At 40.3% G+C, this 18,649-nt stretch overlaps 1 protein-coding gene across 6 annotated transcripts in view; it reads right to left on the reverse strand.

Moving 5' to 3' along the window:
- Positions 1 to 18,649, reverse strand: part of pard3bb (par-3 family cell polarity regulator beta b) — a 320,254-nt gene that overhangs the window by 278,932 nt on the left and 22,673 nt on the right. For 5 of the 6 annotated variants that reach the window (XM_047155924.2, XM_017470649.3, XM_017470648.3 and 2 more), the window contains one exon: positions 9,616 to 9,717. The exons of the other annotated variant lie outside the window; for it this stretch is intronic. In XM_047155924.2, coding sequence (XP_047011880.1) covers positions 9,616 to 9,717 — 102 coding nt within the window. The remainder of the gene's footprint in view (positions 1 to 9,615; positions 9,718 to 18,649) is intronic. 6 annotated transcript variants of the gene reach the window in all.

Consider the following 18,649-nt stretch of genomic DNA (forward strand, 5'->3'; position numbering starts at 1 on the left):
AGTTACAGATTCAAGAAATGAAAGAGAACCAAATAGTATTTTACTGCAAGATAAAGTGCATCTGAAAACGTAGGCTAATTATCCTGTAAAGTGTTCTGAAACAGAAACATGAGTCAGAAATGTGTTAGCAGTTAATGCCGTTATTTTTGCATTCCACATAGCCACTTAGCTTATTGTTACCTGCATTTTGTTGGTTTCTACTTTTACTCTACTTACAGAAAATACATTTTTATCAAATTTGGCCAAACTTTTGTGGACACCTGCCCATCACACCCGTATTTGCTTGTTGAACGTCCCATTCCAGAGTTAATCCCCCTCCCCCATTTCCTGTTATAAACACCTCCACTCTTCAGAGAAGGCTTTCCACTAGATTTTGGAGTGTGACTGTGGCGATTTGCCCATTCGGTAACAAGAGCATTAGTGAGATCGGGCACTGCTGCTCTCCCAAAGGTGTTCAGTCGGGTTCAGTTCAGGGCTCTGTGCATGCCACTCGAGTTCTCCTAATCCAACTTTGGTACACCATGTCTTCATGGAGCTCACTTTGTGCGCAGGGGCATCGTCAGGCTGGAAGAAGTATGGGCTCGACCCCAGTGAAGTGAAATTTTCCAGCTAGTTCCAGTGAAGGGAAATTATACAAACGGTACTCTAAACCCAACTTTGTTCCAACAGTTTGGGGAAAGCCGACATATGGGTGTAATGGTGAGGTGTCCACAAACTTAGGGTCATATAGTGTAGCTTTAGTTCATGGATGAAGCATGGTAAATTAAACTTACTATACATTTTTTCTCGACATAAACCTTCATTATGTTATACTACGGATTAGGCAGATAACCAAACCTGTGAGAATCTCAGAAAAACAGCCTCTCTAGCTAACCCAGATTAGAGGTGGGCATTTAACCAGCTAGCATGCTTGTGGATTTTCAAACCAAAAACTCTACTGACAACATGCAACATTACATTTATACTGATTTTAACATGCAGTGAATTATTAACTTTTTCATATCAGGACGTTGGAATTTAATTGAGTAAAATTCCATAATTAAAAGTCCTTATTAATATCGTTTAAATGTCCTCATCAAAACAAACACACATTGTCTAATAGCTTTCCAAGCATAGTATGTAAAAAGAACATCACTCATCATGTGTCTGGTTTGATCTAACCGGTTTAGGAAGGTTTCGAACACAGGGACGGAAATGTTAAAAATGCTATTTTCTTATAGCCACTTCTCATTTTGTGAAGCGCAACAACCTTTTGCTGTATCCAGCTATATTCCTTGGTCTTACCCATTGTTATGAATGACTGAGGGAATTTGGCCTGTGTGTTATCTCATATTTATACCCCTGCGAAACAAGTCACGGTTGAATAATTTCTTGTTCATAGTTACCCATGTGTACTAAAAAGTGTACATCATCAATGGGAATATACTTCAAATATATACATTTCGCATACAAATTCATAGGGGTGCCAATAATTGTTGCACACCTATATTTAACAAAGATTTTTTTTTTTATATATAAACCTGTGTTTTGTTTGCAGTTGTTTGATATCCATGAGAGTATTTTAGTGAATTTTCTTAACAAAATATTAGAAGGTTAAACAACAAAGAATTTTTCACAGCCTTCTTCACTCATATTTCCAAAGATGCCAATATCAGTGGAGGGCACTGTACTTATTTTATTTCCGAATACACAAAAACAAAAAGGTGCCACTTCAAACTCCATCCAAACTCAGGACATTATGAAAGAACAATATTCCATTTCCAACATGCAACAGTCTCCTGAACCCATGTAACACACAAGCCTATTTAGGAGTCAAACTGTGACAGATTGCAAGTCTTTCACACATCCATACAAGCCAAAACCCAGAGTTACAGGCAAGCAGTAAAGCCAAGAACAATAATGAATGCACCAAGAACAAGTGTGTGTGTGGGTCCTGGTCCCAGACTGCCCTCCACAGGTTAGTGTCCTCTCGGCCCTAACACACACGCGCAGTTCACCTGCTAATTACCAACCATCAGGAGTATTACCGCAGGGACAACTGGACACTGTGCTCACAATCAGTACGTTTACACGGACAACAATAATCCGATATTAACCCGATCAAAACAATATTCTGATTAAGAAACTACAGCGATTATCGATTACTTCGAGTATGACTTTAAGGTAAACATAAATCAAATTGTGGAGTATTCCTGTTTTAGTCACATTATTGACGTGCGTTACAGACACGTACACACCTTAATCACACTATTAACGTCGTGTGAGAGTCTTCACCGCATTTTGCGACAGGACACGTACATATACACGGCAGTGCTCGACCGTTTGACGGCAAACAAGAGAGCACGGCTGCGTCCGAAATCGCGTACATGCCTACTATATAGTAAGAGAAATGTATGTATTTCAGATACTATATAGTAGGTGAGGACGCGGTTTGGGACGCAGCCCACGGCTTCAAGCGGTCGGCTATTTGCACGTACAGCATGACATAATTAACTGCACTTGAATCTTTCGTAAATGAAAAATGAAACACCCAAAACTGTATACGGTACCATAACGAAGACCAACTGTATGCTGACACGTGAAATTCTGGAGGGAACGTCGGACGGCGTGGAGCGGGGACGTGATGAAGTGTGACGTTAATCGATCTATGTTCTATAACATGTAAAACCTATACATGAAAGGAGTATTCTAAAAGGGACTCATGTAAACACCTTAATCACAATATTGTCTTATTCAGAATAAGGTCAGTAATTAGATCACTGGCTCTCAAGCGTCTCAAGAGGTTTTCAAAAAGGCGCACTTGTTCTATCCTCAGGAAATCTCAAGTTTTATTCTGATAATGCCATCCTCAGACATCCATCACCTGGAGTCCAAGTAAGCAAAATTATTCCCTCCCCTGTCAATCAGAGCGACATGAGGGCTCATCATGGGCTCTGTTAGCTCATATATGTGGAAGAGACCAGTTATTGCTTTCAAGGGTTTTCAGCTGCCCCATGACATACGATAGCATGGAAAGCAGCTTAAATAAATAAATAAATAAATAAATAAAAAAGATATGGAGGAAGCAGGTTTTCGCCGTTGCCATCTCTGCCCCTTACCTGCCATGTGACTGGGGAGAACTAGCCAGTACGTGGGAATGGGAAATGACTAAATGAATTGGGAGAAAATGCTGTGAAATGTTTTCTTTTTTTCCTTAACCAATGCTATTAGACAAATTAGAAATTATAAGCATTTTTTCAGTCTTTGATCCCAAAATATGCATATTTGAAAAATTCACTGTCAAGAATATGCAGATGGTATCTTTATTACCTTCAAGAATCTATACAGAAACATTGGGGGAAAACCTCACTGGTTAAGTTTATAAAACTGATTAAATTGGGAAAGAAACACCTGCATAACACCAGTGATGTTATGTGTTGTGTTAATACATGCTGAGATCTCTCCATTTCCCGTGTACTGACTGCAACAGCAAATTAAGAGACTCTTCTTATGCTTCTGCACCAAACGAATAGTGGAACCTGTCATTTATCAATTCTTATTTTATTGTCTCAAAGCAATGGGCTGTTCCGTTTTCCTGTAAACCACTCACTGCGCATTAATGAAGGTATCCGCTCCATCTCAAGACAAACCGGAATGTCTCTATACACACCACCAAAATCCAGACATCTAGAGGAATCGCTGGCGTTGCCTCAGAGCACTCGGCATAAAACTAAGCTAAGGAAGTCAGAATAAACACATTACAGAGACCTAAAACCGATAAGTGCCATAGTAACATGGAGAAACCCTCTTTCTCTGCTGGTGTGACGACACCCAGGGTAAAGTCAGTCTCAGACAGTCAAGGCCAGAGACAGTGACACAACACCACATCAAGACAAAGTGAGACATGGAAAGTCAAGGGAGAGGCAAACCCAATACTACTATATCTCTTACACTGGACAAAACATCAAATCAGAATACAGCGAAGGCAGTTCAGGTTACAAAGTAATAAACTCGTTCACTGCCTTGAACCTCAGCAGGATTATTAATGATGAATAAAAATACAGAAAATATATTAAAACGACAAACGACACGACTGCCAGCTAAAATAGTTATACTCCGATAAATATCATTTTTAATCATTTGTATATTGAATGAAGCTCAGGAATACTGCTACTGTTCACTATTAATACACAGTAAATATTTTCCAGATGCAATCAGAAATTAATTTTCAGACCCATTAAAACATTCAATCAAATGCATCGGGCAAAACTAAAACTATTACAAACGTGGCAGGATTGCTGCGATAGTCGGTGTTCCGCGGGGTCACGTGGTGTTCGGCCGCACACCGATTACATCATTCGTTTATCATGTGACGAGAGTGAGGCGAGCTGACTGACATGGCGATGGCGGAAGATTTGGTTTCAAAAGTTCTATGTTTAATATAAGCCAGTTTGTCATTGTACTGTTTTGTTGTTGTTTTTCATTAAGAATAATAATAAACCCACCATGCAAGCAACTGAAGCTAATTCAAAGCGAAAGTAAAATGCACACAGCCGCACTGGCATTCATAAGCCATTTAAAAGTAAGGAGGGTAATGCCAGAGAGAGAGAGAGAGAGAGAGAGAGAGAGAGAGAGAGAGAGAGAGAGAGAGTGAGTGAGTGCAAGAGTGAGAGTGAGTAAGTGAACAAATGTGTGCGAGGGCAGAGGCTGTGTATTAGCAGTACAGTGAGCCGAGACTGGGTGATTGATTCAAGCCCTGGCCAGTCCGCCTGCCTGCCCTCGGCTCATGATGAATGACTCGGGGTTTTAATTAACCTCCTGCACACACATCAATATTATTCAAACATGTTACTCCTTTTTCTTTTTGGCTCCATTACATGGTAACCTTTAAAACAGCCTTGGGGCTGTGAAAAATTGTAAATACCCCATACAAATATGTGGAAAACAAGTTCTATACAGCGCTTTTTCTCTCTTTGTTCCCCCTTTTCCGTGAAGTTTCCTGAAAAGTGTGAAGATGTGATCTGGACCTTTGCTCTAGAGGGCAGTAGAGAGCAGAGTCCCATGTGTTTGAGCTGCGATTAGATGTGAGACTTGGCTGAACACCAGTAGAACAGCACCGCAGCCTCATAATCATGCACATAAACATAAGCCACACCACATCGAAATCATCCAGTCAAAAGATTTCGCATAATTTAGCAACTAAAGTCTCCGGAAAATTGCTTCGTTTCTAAGAGGAAGTCGACATCAGTTCAGCGTGGTGATATCGGTTCATAATCGGTGCAGTATCGACTGGATCAGTATTGTATCAAAAGGAAATGGATCGGCGGTCATGCACACGGAGCTGCATACGTCTATATGGATGGGATAACGATACAAACTGACATGACTTTCCGTGATCAGATTAAATTGCTTTTAAATAACGGCACCTTCACCTGGTTCGATTAGGATGTCCTGATTGATTACACCAAAAAACAGCAATCATGCTCATCGTGAAACGCTGCTCCAACTTTCCCGTGTTTCATCAGGATGTCTTACAACCGAACAACAAATCTATTTACACGTGGGTGACAAAAGCCTCACTGCAAAACAATACAAAAGTTCTTCTGACTGATCACCTTAATTCTACGATATGGGAATGGTCTCTTCCAGGATGGCTCCGCCCCCATCCACAGGGCACAAGCACTCACTTTATGGTTTGATGAGGATGAAAATGATGTAAATTATATGCTATGGACTACACAGTAACCAGATCTCCCAACTGAACATCTATGGTATGTAGAGTCAGCGCTCTCCATCGTTCAAACACCAGTTGAGGGAAAATCTCTCTAGTGACAGTTCCAGAGAGTTACAGAACCGATGCATGCTGAAGACCAACACTTTAATTAGACACTACATGTCCATTTTTCCTTTGTCATCCAAACATATATGGGTAAGCGTATCAAAGTTAAGGAAACGTGTGCTTGTGTGTAATCACTTAGTCGAAGGCCTGCCGCGTGTACATGTACCATGTCCGACAGCAGTGTTCTCTCAGCCCAGTCTTTTTCTCTGTGAAAGAGGGGGTGGCAATTGTGTAAGATGACAGAAATAGTGAACCTACACCTCGATTAGATAGCCAACACATTCCACACACTTGCTTACTATAAAGCGCTGCAAGTAACGGGTTATAAAGAAACAACTGGAGGCTTCTGACACAGAGAAAACATGTACGCCTGGAAGGGTCTGTGCTTTTTTATATGCTCAAAGCATTTAGCGAGAACAAAAACCTAAGCGTGTACCACAGGCTTAATCTGGCCTCAGCATGGCTCGTTTCTGTAGTGATGTCTCCCCAGAAATCCGAGTTGAAATCCGAGCGTGACTTTCATATCCGAGCGTCATTTGGCTGCGTAACAGGCGTGCAATCTCTAATCTTTATAGATGGCGTGTGAGGAAACGTCTGTGTGTTTCGAAACGCGGCAAAACAATAAAGCAATTATCCTGAAGAGACCATAAAAAACACATTTACACAAAGAATGGGAGGGTGATGAGTTCCTGGATCAACAGGAAATGCTAATGTTGGATGTGACATTTGGGAAAGTTGTCGCCATGGCAACGTCGCCGCAGAGAAAACACATTCCACATCCCATCATGGATTTATGAGCTAATTCCTGCTTACACAGAATCCAGGCACAATAGCTCACGTCTGCGCCTGAGTGCAGTTTGTGTGTATATGCATCTCTATGAATAATAAATTAATGAATGGAAATAAACTGTAGAAGTGTATCGATGATTTATAGTTTATTATAGAAACAGACTTATGCGTAAATGAGACTGCAATTACCACGTGCAGTTTTTCACTCAGGTCTCCTTTAGTGAACAGTGGACTTGTTCAGCAAAACCTCATATAAAATCCATAATGAACTTTCTTTTACTTTCACACTAACCGTCGTTACCCAGATGAGGACGGGTTCCCTTCTGAGTCTGGTTCCTCACAAGGTTTCTTCCTCATATCATCTTAGGGAGATCTTCCTCACCACCGTCGCCACCGGCTCGCTCGATACGGATAAATCCACACACTTACAATCTGTATCCTGTGTTTATATGTTTCTGTAAAGCTGCTTTGAGACAATGTCCATCGTTAAAAGCGCTATACAAATAAATCGGAATTGAATTAAATGTCTTTTTAACTAAAACGAGATGAACCTTTAATTTTATACTGTCCCGGAGCAAATACCAGTAGTCTGACACGGTGTCACATTAAAAGAATATCATAGGGAAACACTATAGTCGTAGCATACGTTTTAGATCTGTCTTGATATTTTTTTTACCCTCCGATTCCAGATATCGTGTTAGATTTTACTTTTCCAGATATTCTGTTAGATTTAACATCGGCCATCTTCAGCCCGTCATCATACAGGAATAATTCACAGAATCCCAAACGCATTTCTATTCACTATACATGCTCAATAGGGGTGGGCGTTATGACAAAAACAGACCATGATATCATGACACACATTTTACAAAACGTGAAAATCTGAGCTCTATCGCTTTTATTTATTCTCTACAAAAGAAATTATTTAACATATTCACCCTACTGTCAGCTGATCGCGTCGGATTTTTCAGTCAAATTTTGCACTGCAAACCTCAATGACACTTTAACCTGTCAATGCTGGCAAGTGACCATGGTATAAGCGAGACAATCCACAGCTAGGTGTGCGTTACATGATTTTAATGTGCTCCGCTTCGGGGCGGTGGTTCTGAAAATGATTCTGTTCGGCATTCGTTTTCAATTTAACACCAAGGTTTTCATTACGAATTATATCATCAGCACACACTTGAGTAAAAAAAAAAAAAAAATAGAATCTTAGAAATATTTAAATGAATCTCAAAGTATTTGGTTTCTTAGTATTTGGCAGGTCTGCTTTTTGCTTTGATGACCGTGTGCACGCGAGCAGACACAGAATCCACAACTGTGTGCAAAACCTTATGATCCACGTTCAAATCCATCCCCGCGTCATCTGAACATCTGCTTCACTGGAAGATATAAGACTCACGGAAAATCTGACCTTTTGTACAATGGCGTTAACATGGTCAATACCAGACATTTGCTTACATTTAAATAGTCAGTTAAAATAGCCAAGACGTTGCACATTTCCTTTTTTTGTGTGTGTGTGTTTGTTTTAGGCTTATTTTCATATTTCAAAAAAACTTTTGTTTATTTCAAGTTTTAAATGTGAAAAAAAAATCCCAGATTTTCAACGTAGTCTCAGACTTCTGGACCTCACTGTATGGTTTTTTTTCCTTAGTTTCAGTTAAACTCGTGTACGTTTCTAAATGTAAAATATTGCCATGCATTTATTCAGACGCTGTTCTCTACAGCAGAATATTAGGAAACATGTATGAGGTGATTAAAAGTAAAACAAGGGATCGTATACAATCAAATGTGGATTCATTTGGTCATCAAAACATTGAACATATTATGAAAATTCAAATGACACTTGTTCTAAAAGCCTAAAGGAAATACATCACATTTCCTGATGGACGAAGATTTTAATGATATGAACTGAAAGAGCATATATATATATATATATAATTTTTTTTTGTTTTGTTTTTTTGTTTTTTTAAGTAATGCTTTTTTTTTATGTAAGCAACAGAAATCTAAATCAAGATGAGGATACCCAGTCACATTTTAAAATCTGAAGTTAAATTGTGCGGCCCCTAGAGATTCCAGGCAATACTTTATATACAGGTTTGATTTGCAGATCAATGCTAATAGCTCGTACAATATTTAAACCGGTTTTCTCTTTTCATACACAGAGAAGCATAACCACACACACACACACACACACGCACTTTGGGCTTATGAGGCACTGGCCTAGCAATGCACACGAGCAGAAAGGCACATCCTGTTTCCCACACTTCTATTAATTAGCATGGGGAAATCAAAAGCCTTGTATGCAATAGGCCATCTGAAATATGTATGAATTCAATTAGGAGGAAAATGCCCTTCGTATCGAGTTAGGAGTGGCCGAGTTAGGAGTACGATAAGAGCGAGTACAGAGAGAGGACAGACCTAACACTCGGGAGGATTGTTACGGCGAGCACTTGAAGGAAGACGGCTCGTGTGGCCACTGCACTTTTAGGTTATAAATATGACTGAGGTCTACATCAGCATTTGGAAAGGTTCAAATTTCCATATGAAACTAAATTCCCTAGCATAAGGTATGCTATATTTCCATAAATTACTATATAGTGGCCCGCTTTAAATGTCGCAGGACAATTTCCCTCTCCCATTTTTCTCCAACTGTAGTCATATTCAATTCCCAACGTGGTGCATTTCTTCACTATCACACACTGGCAAGGCTCCCTCAATGCTCTCAAGTCCTACTTTTGAAAGCCTTAGCATTACATTATTGTTGTGCACCTCAGTGTGTTTTCAGGAAAATGCTAACCGCTTGGGTGTGACACAACACCACAGAGATGCTAAATTATCCCCAGGGTATCGCATATGCTTTTGAAGGTTGCTGGAAGGAGCTGGAGTCAAACGATTATCCTGTTTCAGTACTTCTCTACTGTAGTGTTTGTTTTTTTAGCATCACAGGCCATGTTTAGACTGCCATGCCACATGCCTAAATCATTTCACTCAGACTTCAATCTTACCTTATCCTTGTCTTCCACCAGATCCGAAAGCACATCATCAGGATCCAGAATTCCCCCGTCGCAGTACTCGACGTGATGCGTCCGCACTAGGAAGTCTCCCTCCTGCACAACACACGGATTGACATCCCATCACACAAAGAACACCAACACACCAGCCATGACCCAAGCCTTATCAATTCTCTACAAATACTTCTACAAGGCTCTTCCCATGGTGCTATCTGATCCCAAAAATCAAAGCTCTCTTTAAAACAGGCCATGTTTATGAGCGCTATAAAAACATAGAAACCTAAAAGAATGTAAGTGAACTTTGTGTGAGGACAAATACCTTGATGTCAAAAGTAACTGGAAAGGAGTTTCACATGATCTAGTTTAACATACTTTTGGAGACACGAGAATCAGGAAGAGTGGAACATTACAAGAGCGGGTCAATGCTGTAGACAAGGTTGAAGAACTGGAAAGCAAGGATTCACGCACCATGCTGACAGTGCTGCCATTTCTTCAATGTGACATGTGGTGCGTTCAAGTCATGTCGGAAAGATTGTATATGCAAGTTGATTTGCGCGCATGTAATGTTTCCCATACATAGGCTCTTCTTGGGCAGCCCGCCCAGGTAGGTAAAGTCCGAATTCCAATTTTTCTTTTCAATCAAGATGCACAATTGTCAGTTCACCACTGCTCTCGCTCTCTCTCTCCGTGCCGTCAGCTCGCTCTCTCATCTTTTTAAAAATGCGTCGGGAAACCGACAACAAGTCTGATTTTACTTTTAACGTGATCAAAGAAAGAGAGATGTCCTCCCTTTGTCATAGTAACGTCTATGTACTCATGGCAGGATTATACAGCTCTGATCAGTCCGATTGCTAAACTCTACTGTGACTGCTGCTGCCCACAGTCACGGAGCAGACACTTTGTTTATAATTGTAGCGTCCATCATCCAACCAAGTATTGAGAACTCGCTTAGTATTTTACAAAATAGAGGTTTTTTAATTTGATAAACGTGGGCGCTGAAATGCGGAAATTAACTAAACTGGCTTTATTTCTATTTTTCAAAACAAGCAAAATGACAGTGGGCAAGTAATATTATTGGTTTACACCCGAACACCCGGCTGCATGCCTCAGAATCTCCATCAGTGGACCTGCCCCTGAATAATACCCCTAAAAACAGGTGTTGAAAAAGTTTTTCCCCACAATATATATATATATATATATATATATATATATATATATATATATATATATATATATATATATATATATATATATATATTACACACACACACACACACACACACACACACACACACACACACACACACAGTAAGAGTGCCTTGATTTGCATTCAAGTTATCTCAGAAGCGGGACGTTGGAACTCCGTTACATCAATTTTGTTCAACCTACAAAGTGAGAGAAAAACCACGAGCACCTCCATGTTCATCTGTTATGACTGGTGTACACTCTCCGTGTTGATTGATTTAACCATCTGTTTTTAACAACGTTTATTGATATAAAGCAAATACTTGTACATACAGTATAGTATAATTCATGTACGTTTCAGTATCGTATAATTTATTTAAAGGACGTTGCTTGCAGAAGTCAGGGTTGATGAGACAGTCCCGAGTTTCCAGGTAGGTAAGCTGAGCTTGGCTTTTCTTTTGTTTTTCCTAGTCAGAGGCGTTATTTCAGGTGCAGCATTGAAGCTCATTTCCAGGCCAGAAAAATTTAAACAGAAGGCAGAAACAAAGAAAATAATCAGATTCACTGCACCTTTAACTACACGATATGGCCAATAGTATGTGGACATCTGGCAATCACACCCACATGTGGTTCTTCCCAAAATGTTGCCACAAAGTTGGAAGTACACAGTTGGATGTCTTTCTATGATCCAGCATTACAATTTCCCTTCACTGGAAATAAGGGGCCCCAACATGTTCCGGCATGACGATGCCTCTGTGCACAGGTCCATAAAAACATGGTTTGCCAAGGTTAGTTTGGAAGAACCCTGACCCCAACCCCACTGAACACCTTTGGGATGAACTGACATCAGCGCTCAACTTTACAAATGCTCTTGTGGATGAATCCCCACAGCCGCATGAAAACATCCAGTGAAAATCCTTTCCAGAAGATTGGAAGCCGTTAGAAAAGCAAAAGGGGTTTACCTTTGTGCTAAACAAACCTGAACTGAATCACAATTTTCCCTCCGCAATCATAGCGCTAGCTTATATTTAAACTCTCTGAACATGGCAGCATGATCTCCTTATCCAAGCACGCTCCTACTCATCATTAATAATGGATCATTTTAACTTGTGTTGAATGAGGGGTCTCGCAGTTCATTGTGAATGCAGACAAATGCACTGATTATGCTAATTACAATATCAACTTTGGCATACAAATATTATTCATGGAATAATCACATAAGCGTAGGTTGCAGTGACTTTAGCTGCAGGTCATGAATCGTTTTCGCATTCTACACTCCAAGCATTTACGTTGTGTACACGAATACGCAATAAGGAATGGTAAGGCTCAATATATAATGATCCATAGAGAATTATTTATGCGCACTGTAACAGTTCAACATACTGAACTACAGCTGGGCAAACGTTGAGGAGCTGGAAGGGAGTAAAAAAAGGTGAATCGAATAGGAACAACATCTTTGCCTTCAATCTGAAATCTCACTAAACACCACGACTGCACTGTGTTTGCTAAGCATACAAGACATTATTTAGGTAGCCTCGGGGCAACTCGACGCATCCCACAGCTGACACAAAACCAATTTGAAAATGCAGGTCTCATTCAGAAAATACCAGGCAGTTACTCACTTCAGGGTGAGTCAACAGAGTTGTCATGTAATTACTTGGCTAATTTAGAAACGAGTAACAGATGTAACATTGGTTGAACCATGGGTCAGATCTCACAAACACACACTGTGTTCCAGCTCAGCTGAATAACACTTAGGTGGCAAAACATATGATTAATCACAGTGAAATATCATTAAGACCTAGCAGTGCTGGTGGATGACTGAAAACACAAAATGTACCTACTAAATACAGCCAATGCAAGGAAGTTATAATTAGGTATTTACATTTATTTGGCAGACACTCTTATCCAGAGCAACTTACATTTATATCAGTTATATAACTGAGCAGTTGAGGGTTAATGGGCCTTCGCTCAAAGGCCCAGAAAGGCAGTGCTGAGATCTGAACTGATGACCTTCCGATCAGTAGTCCAACATCTTAACCACTAAGCGACCCCTACAGTGAACAAACATGCCGGTTTACACACCAAGATCATTTCACTTACATTTCTCTTTCTACTATTTGAACTTGAAGCCAAATACATTATATACAGTAATGTGTTTTACAAGGCACAGTTAATAACTTCATTTGTTAGGATTTACAGTAAGCATTTATAACAAATACCTACATGGTTCCCAAAACGTATTCCCTGCATGTTTCAAAATCGTGCTTATTTGTTTTATCTGAAATGCATAGACCTACCTAAAGGACTCTTCAACTCCTACTTGGGAAAGTCTCCTCAACTCAAGAGTTCCGCAAATTACATCAAATCAACATGGTCCCTCACAGTATTAGCAGTCACACTTCTTACCTTTAATTGAGTTGTACTGTGTATACAAATATTTGCTTCGCATCGATCACCATACAGACATACTGTATTAGATTGTTAAATCTAGAACATTGTCTGTACAGTCTTGATGAGGAAAATATACATCACTCATCATTGGTTAGCTGACCGACTAACTTGAGGCATCTATGCGCGCCCCCCCGCCCCCACCCACTTTGTAGCTCAAATGCACAGAGGTCGAAAATGACATAGTCCCGTCTGAAAGTATTGAAACAACAAGGCCAATTCTTTTGTTTTTGCTGTATACTGAAGACATCTGGGTTGAGATCAAAAGATGAATATGAGAAGATGGATCGGAATTTCAGCGTTCATTTCCTGATATTTACATCTTGATGTGTTAAACAACTTAGAACATGGCAACTTTGATGGCAGACCAGCCAATTTTAGGTGACTGGAAAGTATTGGAACGGACAGTCAAAGTAAACAACACTTAATATTTGGTTGTACAGTGCCTTCCACTAATATTGGCACCCTTGGTAAATATAAGCAAAGGCGGCTGTGAAAAATTGGTCTTTATTGTTTAACCTTTTAATCTTCTGTTAAAAGAAATTCATGCAAAATACTCTGCTCTCATGGGTATCAAACAATTGCAAACAAAACAGGTTTATAAAAAAAAAAAAGCTTTGTTAAATGTGTACACAACAATTATTGGCACGCTTTTAGTCAACACTTTGTGCTACCTCCCTTTGCCAAGATAACAGCTCTGAGGCTTCTCCTGTAATGCCTGATGAGGTTGGAGAATACATGGCAAGGGATCTGATACTGTTCCTCCATACAGAATCTGAAGGATCTGGAGAGATTCCGGAGATGGGAAGGCCATGGCGGGACCTTGATTTTGTGGTCAGTAAACCATTTCTGTTTTGATTTTTTATTTGATTTTTTCTCCTGTGTCGTTTTAATTTATTTATTCATTTTCATGTGATTCATTTTCATATGATTCATTTTCATGTGATTCATTTACATGTGATTCATTTACCTTCTCTCTTCTCTCCTCCCTTCCCTTTCCCAAATATTTCATTGAGAAGAAGAAAGAAAAAAGAAAAAAAACAAAAACAAAGGAAAACAAAATTAAAAGTACCAAAAACCCACCCCCGCCCCCCCGGCTCATCATGGCTACTCAATAACTGTCGCTGGTTATATAAATATTATAAAACCCAAGAACAGGCACAAAAATTTAAGTGGGAAGTGTCTGTAAGTCCATAAAGTATACAATAAAGGGATGCCATTTATAAAAAAAAAATAATAAAAAAATTGATTCATCTAAGTTAGGAGCGTATACAATACCTGTCTTTGCATTAGAGTACCAGCAACTATAATATATCTACCGTTCGCATCAGCGATAGCGTTAGTGGACGAAAACTTTAACCTTTTGTCAATTAAAATAGCGACCCCTCCTACTTTCAAATTAAAGTTCGAGTGGAAGACGTTTCAAATATGTAAAAACCTTAGATCTCGACAGGATTACCTCTGATGTTCCAACAAATAAATCTTAAAGGTGTGCCTGTCCCAGCCGGAGTGGGACCCCCCCGCCCCCAACACACCCAAAGTCTCCATAAAACAAAGGGAGACAGCAGTGTTTCCCAGCAAGAGTTGTCCACAATGTGAAAACAACTCAAAGCGTAAGCCGAACTAACCGACTAAATTACCTAAACAAAAAAAATTCCAGTAAGAGAAAAGTCCCCTACTGACTTCAAATCTGATAGTCTGTGCACTTTAACAAATATAATGTCCTTACCTTTTAAAGACTTGTAACAAATAATATAACACGGTGTAGCACGTAAAGATGAGGAAACAACACTAATAAAATGAAATAAACTCTAACCCAGTCAGAGCATCAAAACAGAGAAGCACATTAATACAGAAGTAAATTCAAGAGGAGTGAGTCCACAAAATCTAGACGAAGTAATGCACCGACAATATCTTCAATAAGAATCCGAATTCTGTAGAGCTGGAAGGCCGCGTGCAAAAAAAGAATAAAAGTGAAAAAAACTCCACTATATAGGTGATGCAGTTCACCCCGATATCAAGAGTTTAACGTAGTCTCCTGCTTCCTCCGCTGAAATAAAGTCCTTCTGAACACCGTTATATGTAATGCGAAGCCGAGCTGGGTGAAGTATTCCATAGCGAGCTCCCTCAGTACCACGAAGTTGACGCCGAACCTCGTTAAACACGGCCCGGGCCCGGGCCGTCCTGGCTGTGTAGTCAGGGAAAACGGAGATGGTCAAATCCCTCGTTTTAATCTGCTGGAGCTCTCTCGCACGGGGTAAAATATCAACACAGTCACTGTGATAGTGGAAACTGCACACAATAGCTCGTGGTCGTTCACCAGGCTTGGGCTTCGACTGAAGGGTCCGGTGAGACCGGTCCAAAACCGGCTCCTTCTCCAGACCGAACGCCTCCTTTAACAAGGCCGCTACAGCAGCGGTTGTACAGGTGTCGGCGCCCTCTGGAACTCCCACTATCCTAACGTTACTGCGCCGTGACCTCGACTCCAAATCCTCACATTTATTCTCCAGTTGAGTCACGGTCGCAGTGGAGACTCGATAGTAGTCTTCATATGATCCATGTCATCGGTGCAACCGGAGAGAGCGTGCCCCATTTCCCGAACAGTAGCTTTCGGTGTTGATATGGTAGCATCGGTAGCGACTTTATCACCAGCCTGCTGTGTTTTCACGGCCTGCAGGTCAAGCGGGATAGTAGACAGCGCATCCCTGAACATCGCCTGAAACTCCTTTATAAAATATCGGCGATGTCCTTCCTCAGTGAAGCCAGCAACTCAAGCTTGAGTGCGGCCGAGTCAGGGTCACTGCTCGGGGACGCGGATTCAGGGGGAGGAGGGGACTCGCTCACGACGCGCACACTAGGTCTCAGTCGTGTCCGAATGCTACCACGGGTTTTCATTTTCTTTCCAGACATCTTAACGTGCCACAAAGTTAAAAGTGCAAATAAGGAAACGAAGTAGAATAAGTCAAAATATATTATATGACCAAAAAGCGTTAATTAATTACAATTTTAATCGAAATCAGCAGGAGCCTCCAACTTCGCGTCTTACTCCATCGAACACCAAATTCGAATCTTCTGTGTTGATTTTGATGTCTGTTTTGGATCGTCGTCCTGCTGGAAGATCCAACATGGCCCATTTTCAGCTTTCTGGCAGAGGCAGTCAGGTTTCCATTTAATATCTGTTGATATTTGTCCATGATGCCATGTATCCTAACAAAATGTCCAGGTCCTCTGGCAGAAAAACAGCCCCAAAACATTAAAGAGCCACCACCATATTTAACTGTGGGCATGAGGTACTTTTCCATATGGCTACCTCTCTGTGTGCGCCAAAACCACCTGTGATGTTTATTGCAAAAAGCTCTATTTTGGTTTCATCTGACCATAGAACCCGGTCCCATTTGAAGTTCCAGTAGTGTCGGCACACTGACGACGCTTGAGTTTGTTTTTGGATGAGAGTAGAGGCTTTTTTCTTGAAACCCTTCCAAACAACTTGTGGTGATGTAGGTGACCTCAGATTGTAGTTTTGGAGACTTTCTGACCCCAAGATGCAGCGATCTTCTGCAATTCTCCAGCTGTGATCCTTGGAGATTTTTTGGCCACTCGAACCGTCCTCTTCACAGTGTGTTGAGACAATATGGATACACGTCCAATTCCAGGTTGATTCGTAACATTTCCAGTTGACTGGAACTCTTAATTATTGCCCTGATGGTGATAATGAATATTTTCAATGCTTGTGCATTGAACCATTTGGGGGTTTTTTCCAGGGGGAAAAAATACACAATATTACCCATTAGTTTAACGGCTAGTATTCTGACTATAAATGAAGGACATTTTCAGAAAATAAAGATTTGAAGATCAGCCTGATCACTCACAACATACAAAAGCAGTAAAATAATCCCGGTTGAGTAATAAATGGTCATCCATTCAATCGTCTCTGGCCAGCGTAGGACTGTATAACATTCACTATTCGATTCCATCGTACTGAAGTTGAGAAAATATTAGGGAGTTAAAAAAATTTTAAAAACCTTCACATAGTACGGAAATACTGGCATTTCACAGTATTAATAAAAACAGTATCGATGGTAAATTGGGTAGGAACATCATCTTTGCCTCCAATCACTAACCACTGTAATTATACACCACTGGGGCAGTGGTGGATTAGCGGTTAAGGCTCTGGGTTACTGATCGGAAGGTCAGGGGTTCAAGCCCCAGCACTGCCAAGCTACCACAGTTGGGCCCTTAACCCTCTCTGCTCCAGGGGCGCCGTATCATGGCTGACTCTGCGTTCTGACCATAGCTTCCTGACAGGCTGGGGTATGCCAAGAAAACACAGTACTCTATTGTATATGTGACCAATAAAGACTATCATTATACTGTGCATTTGCTAAGTGCATTTAAAAGACATTATATACTTCTCCCCAAGGCAACTCTGTGTAGCTCACAACTGGTGCAAGAACAGTTTGTCTCAATCAGAAAATGGTAGGCAGTTTACTCAATTCAGAGTCATTGCATACTTACTTGGTTTATCATGACGCTAAATATAGAAATGAGTAAAGAGATAAAAACAATGTATGTTTCAGAGTGTCAAAGCAGCTTTATCCTAATCAGGGTCACACTGGAGCCGGAGCCTGTACTGGGAACGCTGTGCAAAGAGCAGCAGTAGACCCTGGATGGGATGTCACTTCCATCTTTGACACTCATACCATAAAATGTTAATAAGGTAATAATGGGAATGCCGCATTAAAGGTATTTTAGAGTTGCTAAAAGCAATTTTACTGTCACATTTGATGCTCTATAGATGCCTATGGGAGATAATTATTGACTTGTATTTTAAATTTAGAAGCAAGCTATTCACTGAGAAATAATGTGAAGAAAATATGCTTTTAGAATAATTTTCCTTTAAACTTCAGACAATCCTTTAAAATCACACATCAGGCATTTGTCATCAGACAAACATTAATAAATGGTTCACATCATATTGCATTTTTTCCTATAGTTGCAGTATTTATTGATGGAAATCTTTGAAATCTCTGCAGACAATTTTAACATTAGTGCAATTCCATGCACATACCTTCTTAAGTGCCATCAACATTAAATCAGGCATCATTATAGTGGGTTAAACAAATGTCTTGCTCTTTTGAGAGACACCTGGGGCACTCTACGTCTAAGAATACATTTTCTGGGCAGATTTAGTGAGCTGTATTTTGCCATTTTCTTTAGTCTGCTGCATTTCCTTTAACAGCTTTAGTGAGTCTAAAAAGAAAAGCCAAATTCTCAAATAAGTGCTATGCACTTACATTGTAAATGAACGCCATCACCCGTCTGGCTCCTACACTGATTTAGTCTCAATTCAAGGCACCATTACTGCAGTCACATCTGGGTCCAATGCAGTTTA

This window comes from Ictalurus punctatus, chromosome 6 (genome assembly GCF_001660625.3).
Source record: "Ictalurus punctatus breed USDA103 chromosome 6, Coco_2.0, whole genome shotgun sequence".
Taxonomy (NCBI): domain Eukaryota; kingdom Metazoa; phylum Chordata; class Actinopteri; order Siluriformes; family Ictaluridae; genus Ictalurus; species Ictalurus punctatus.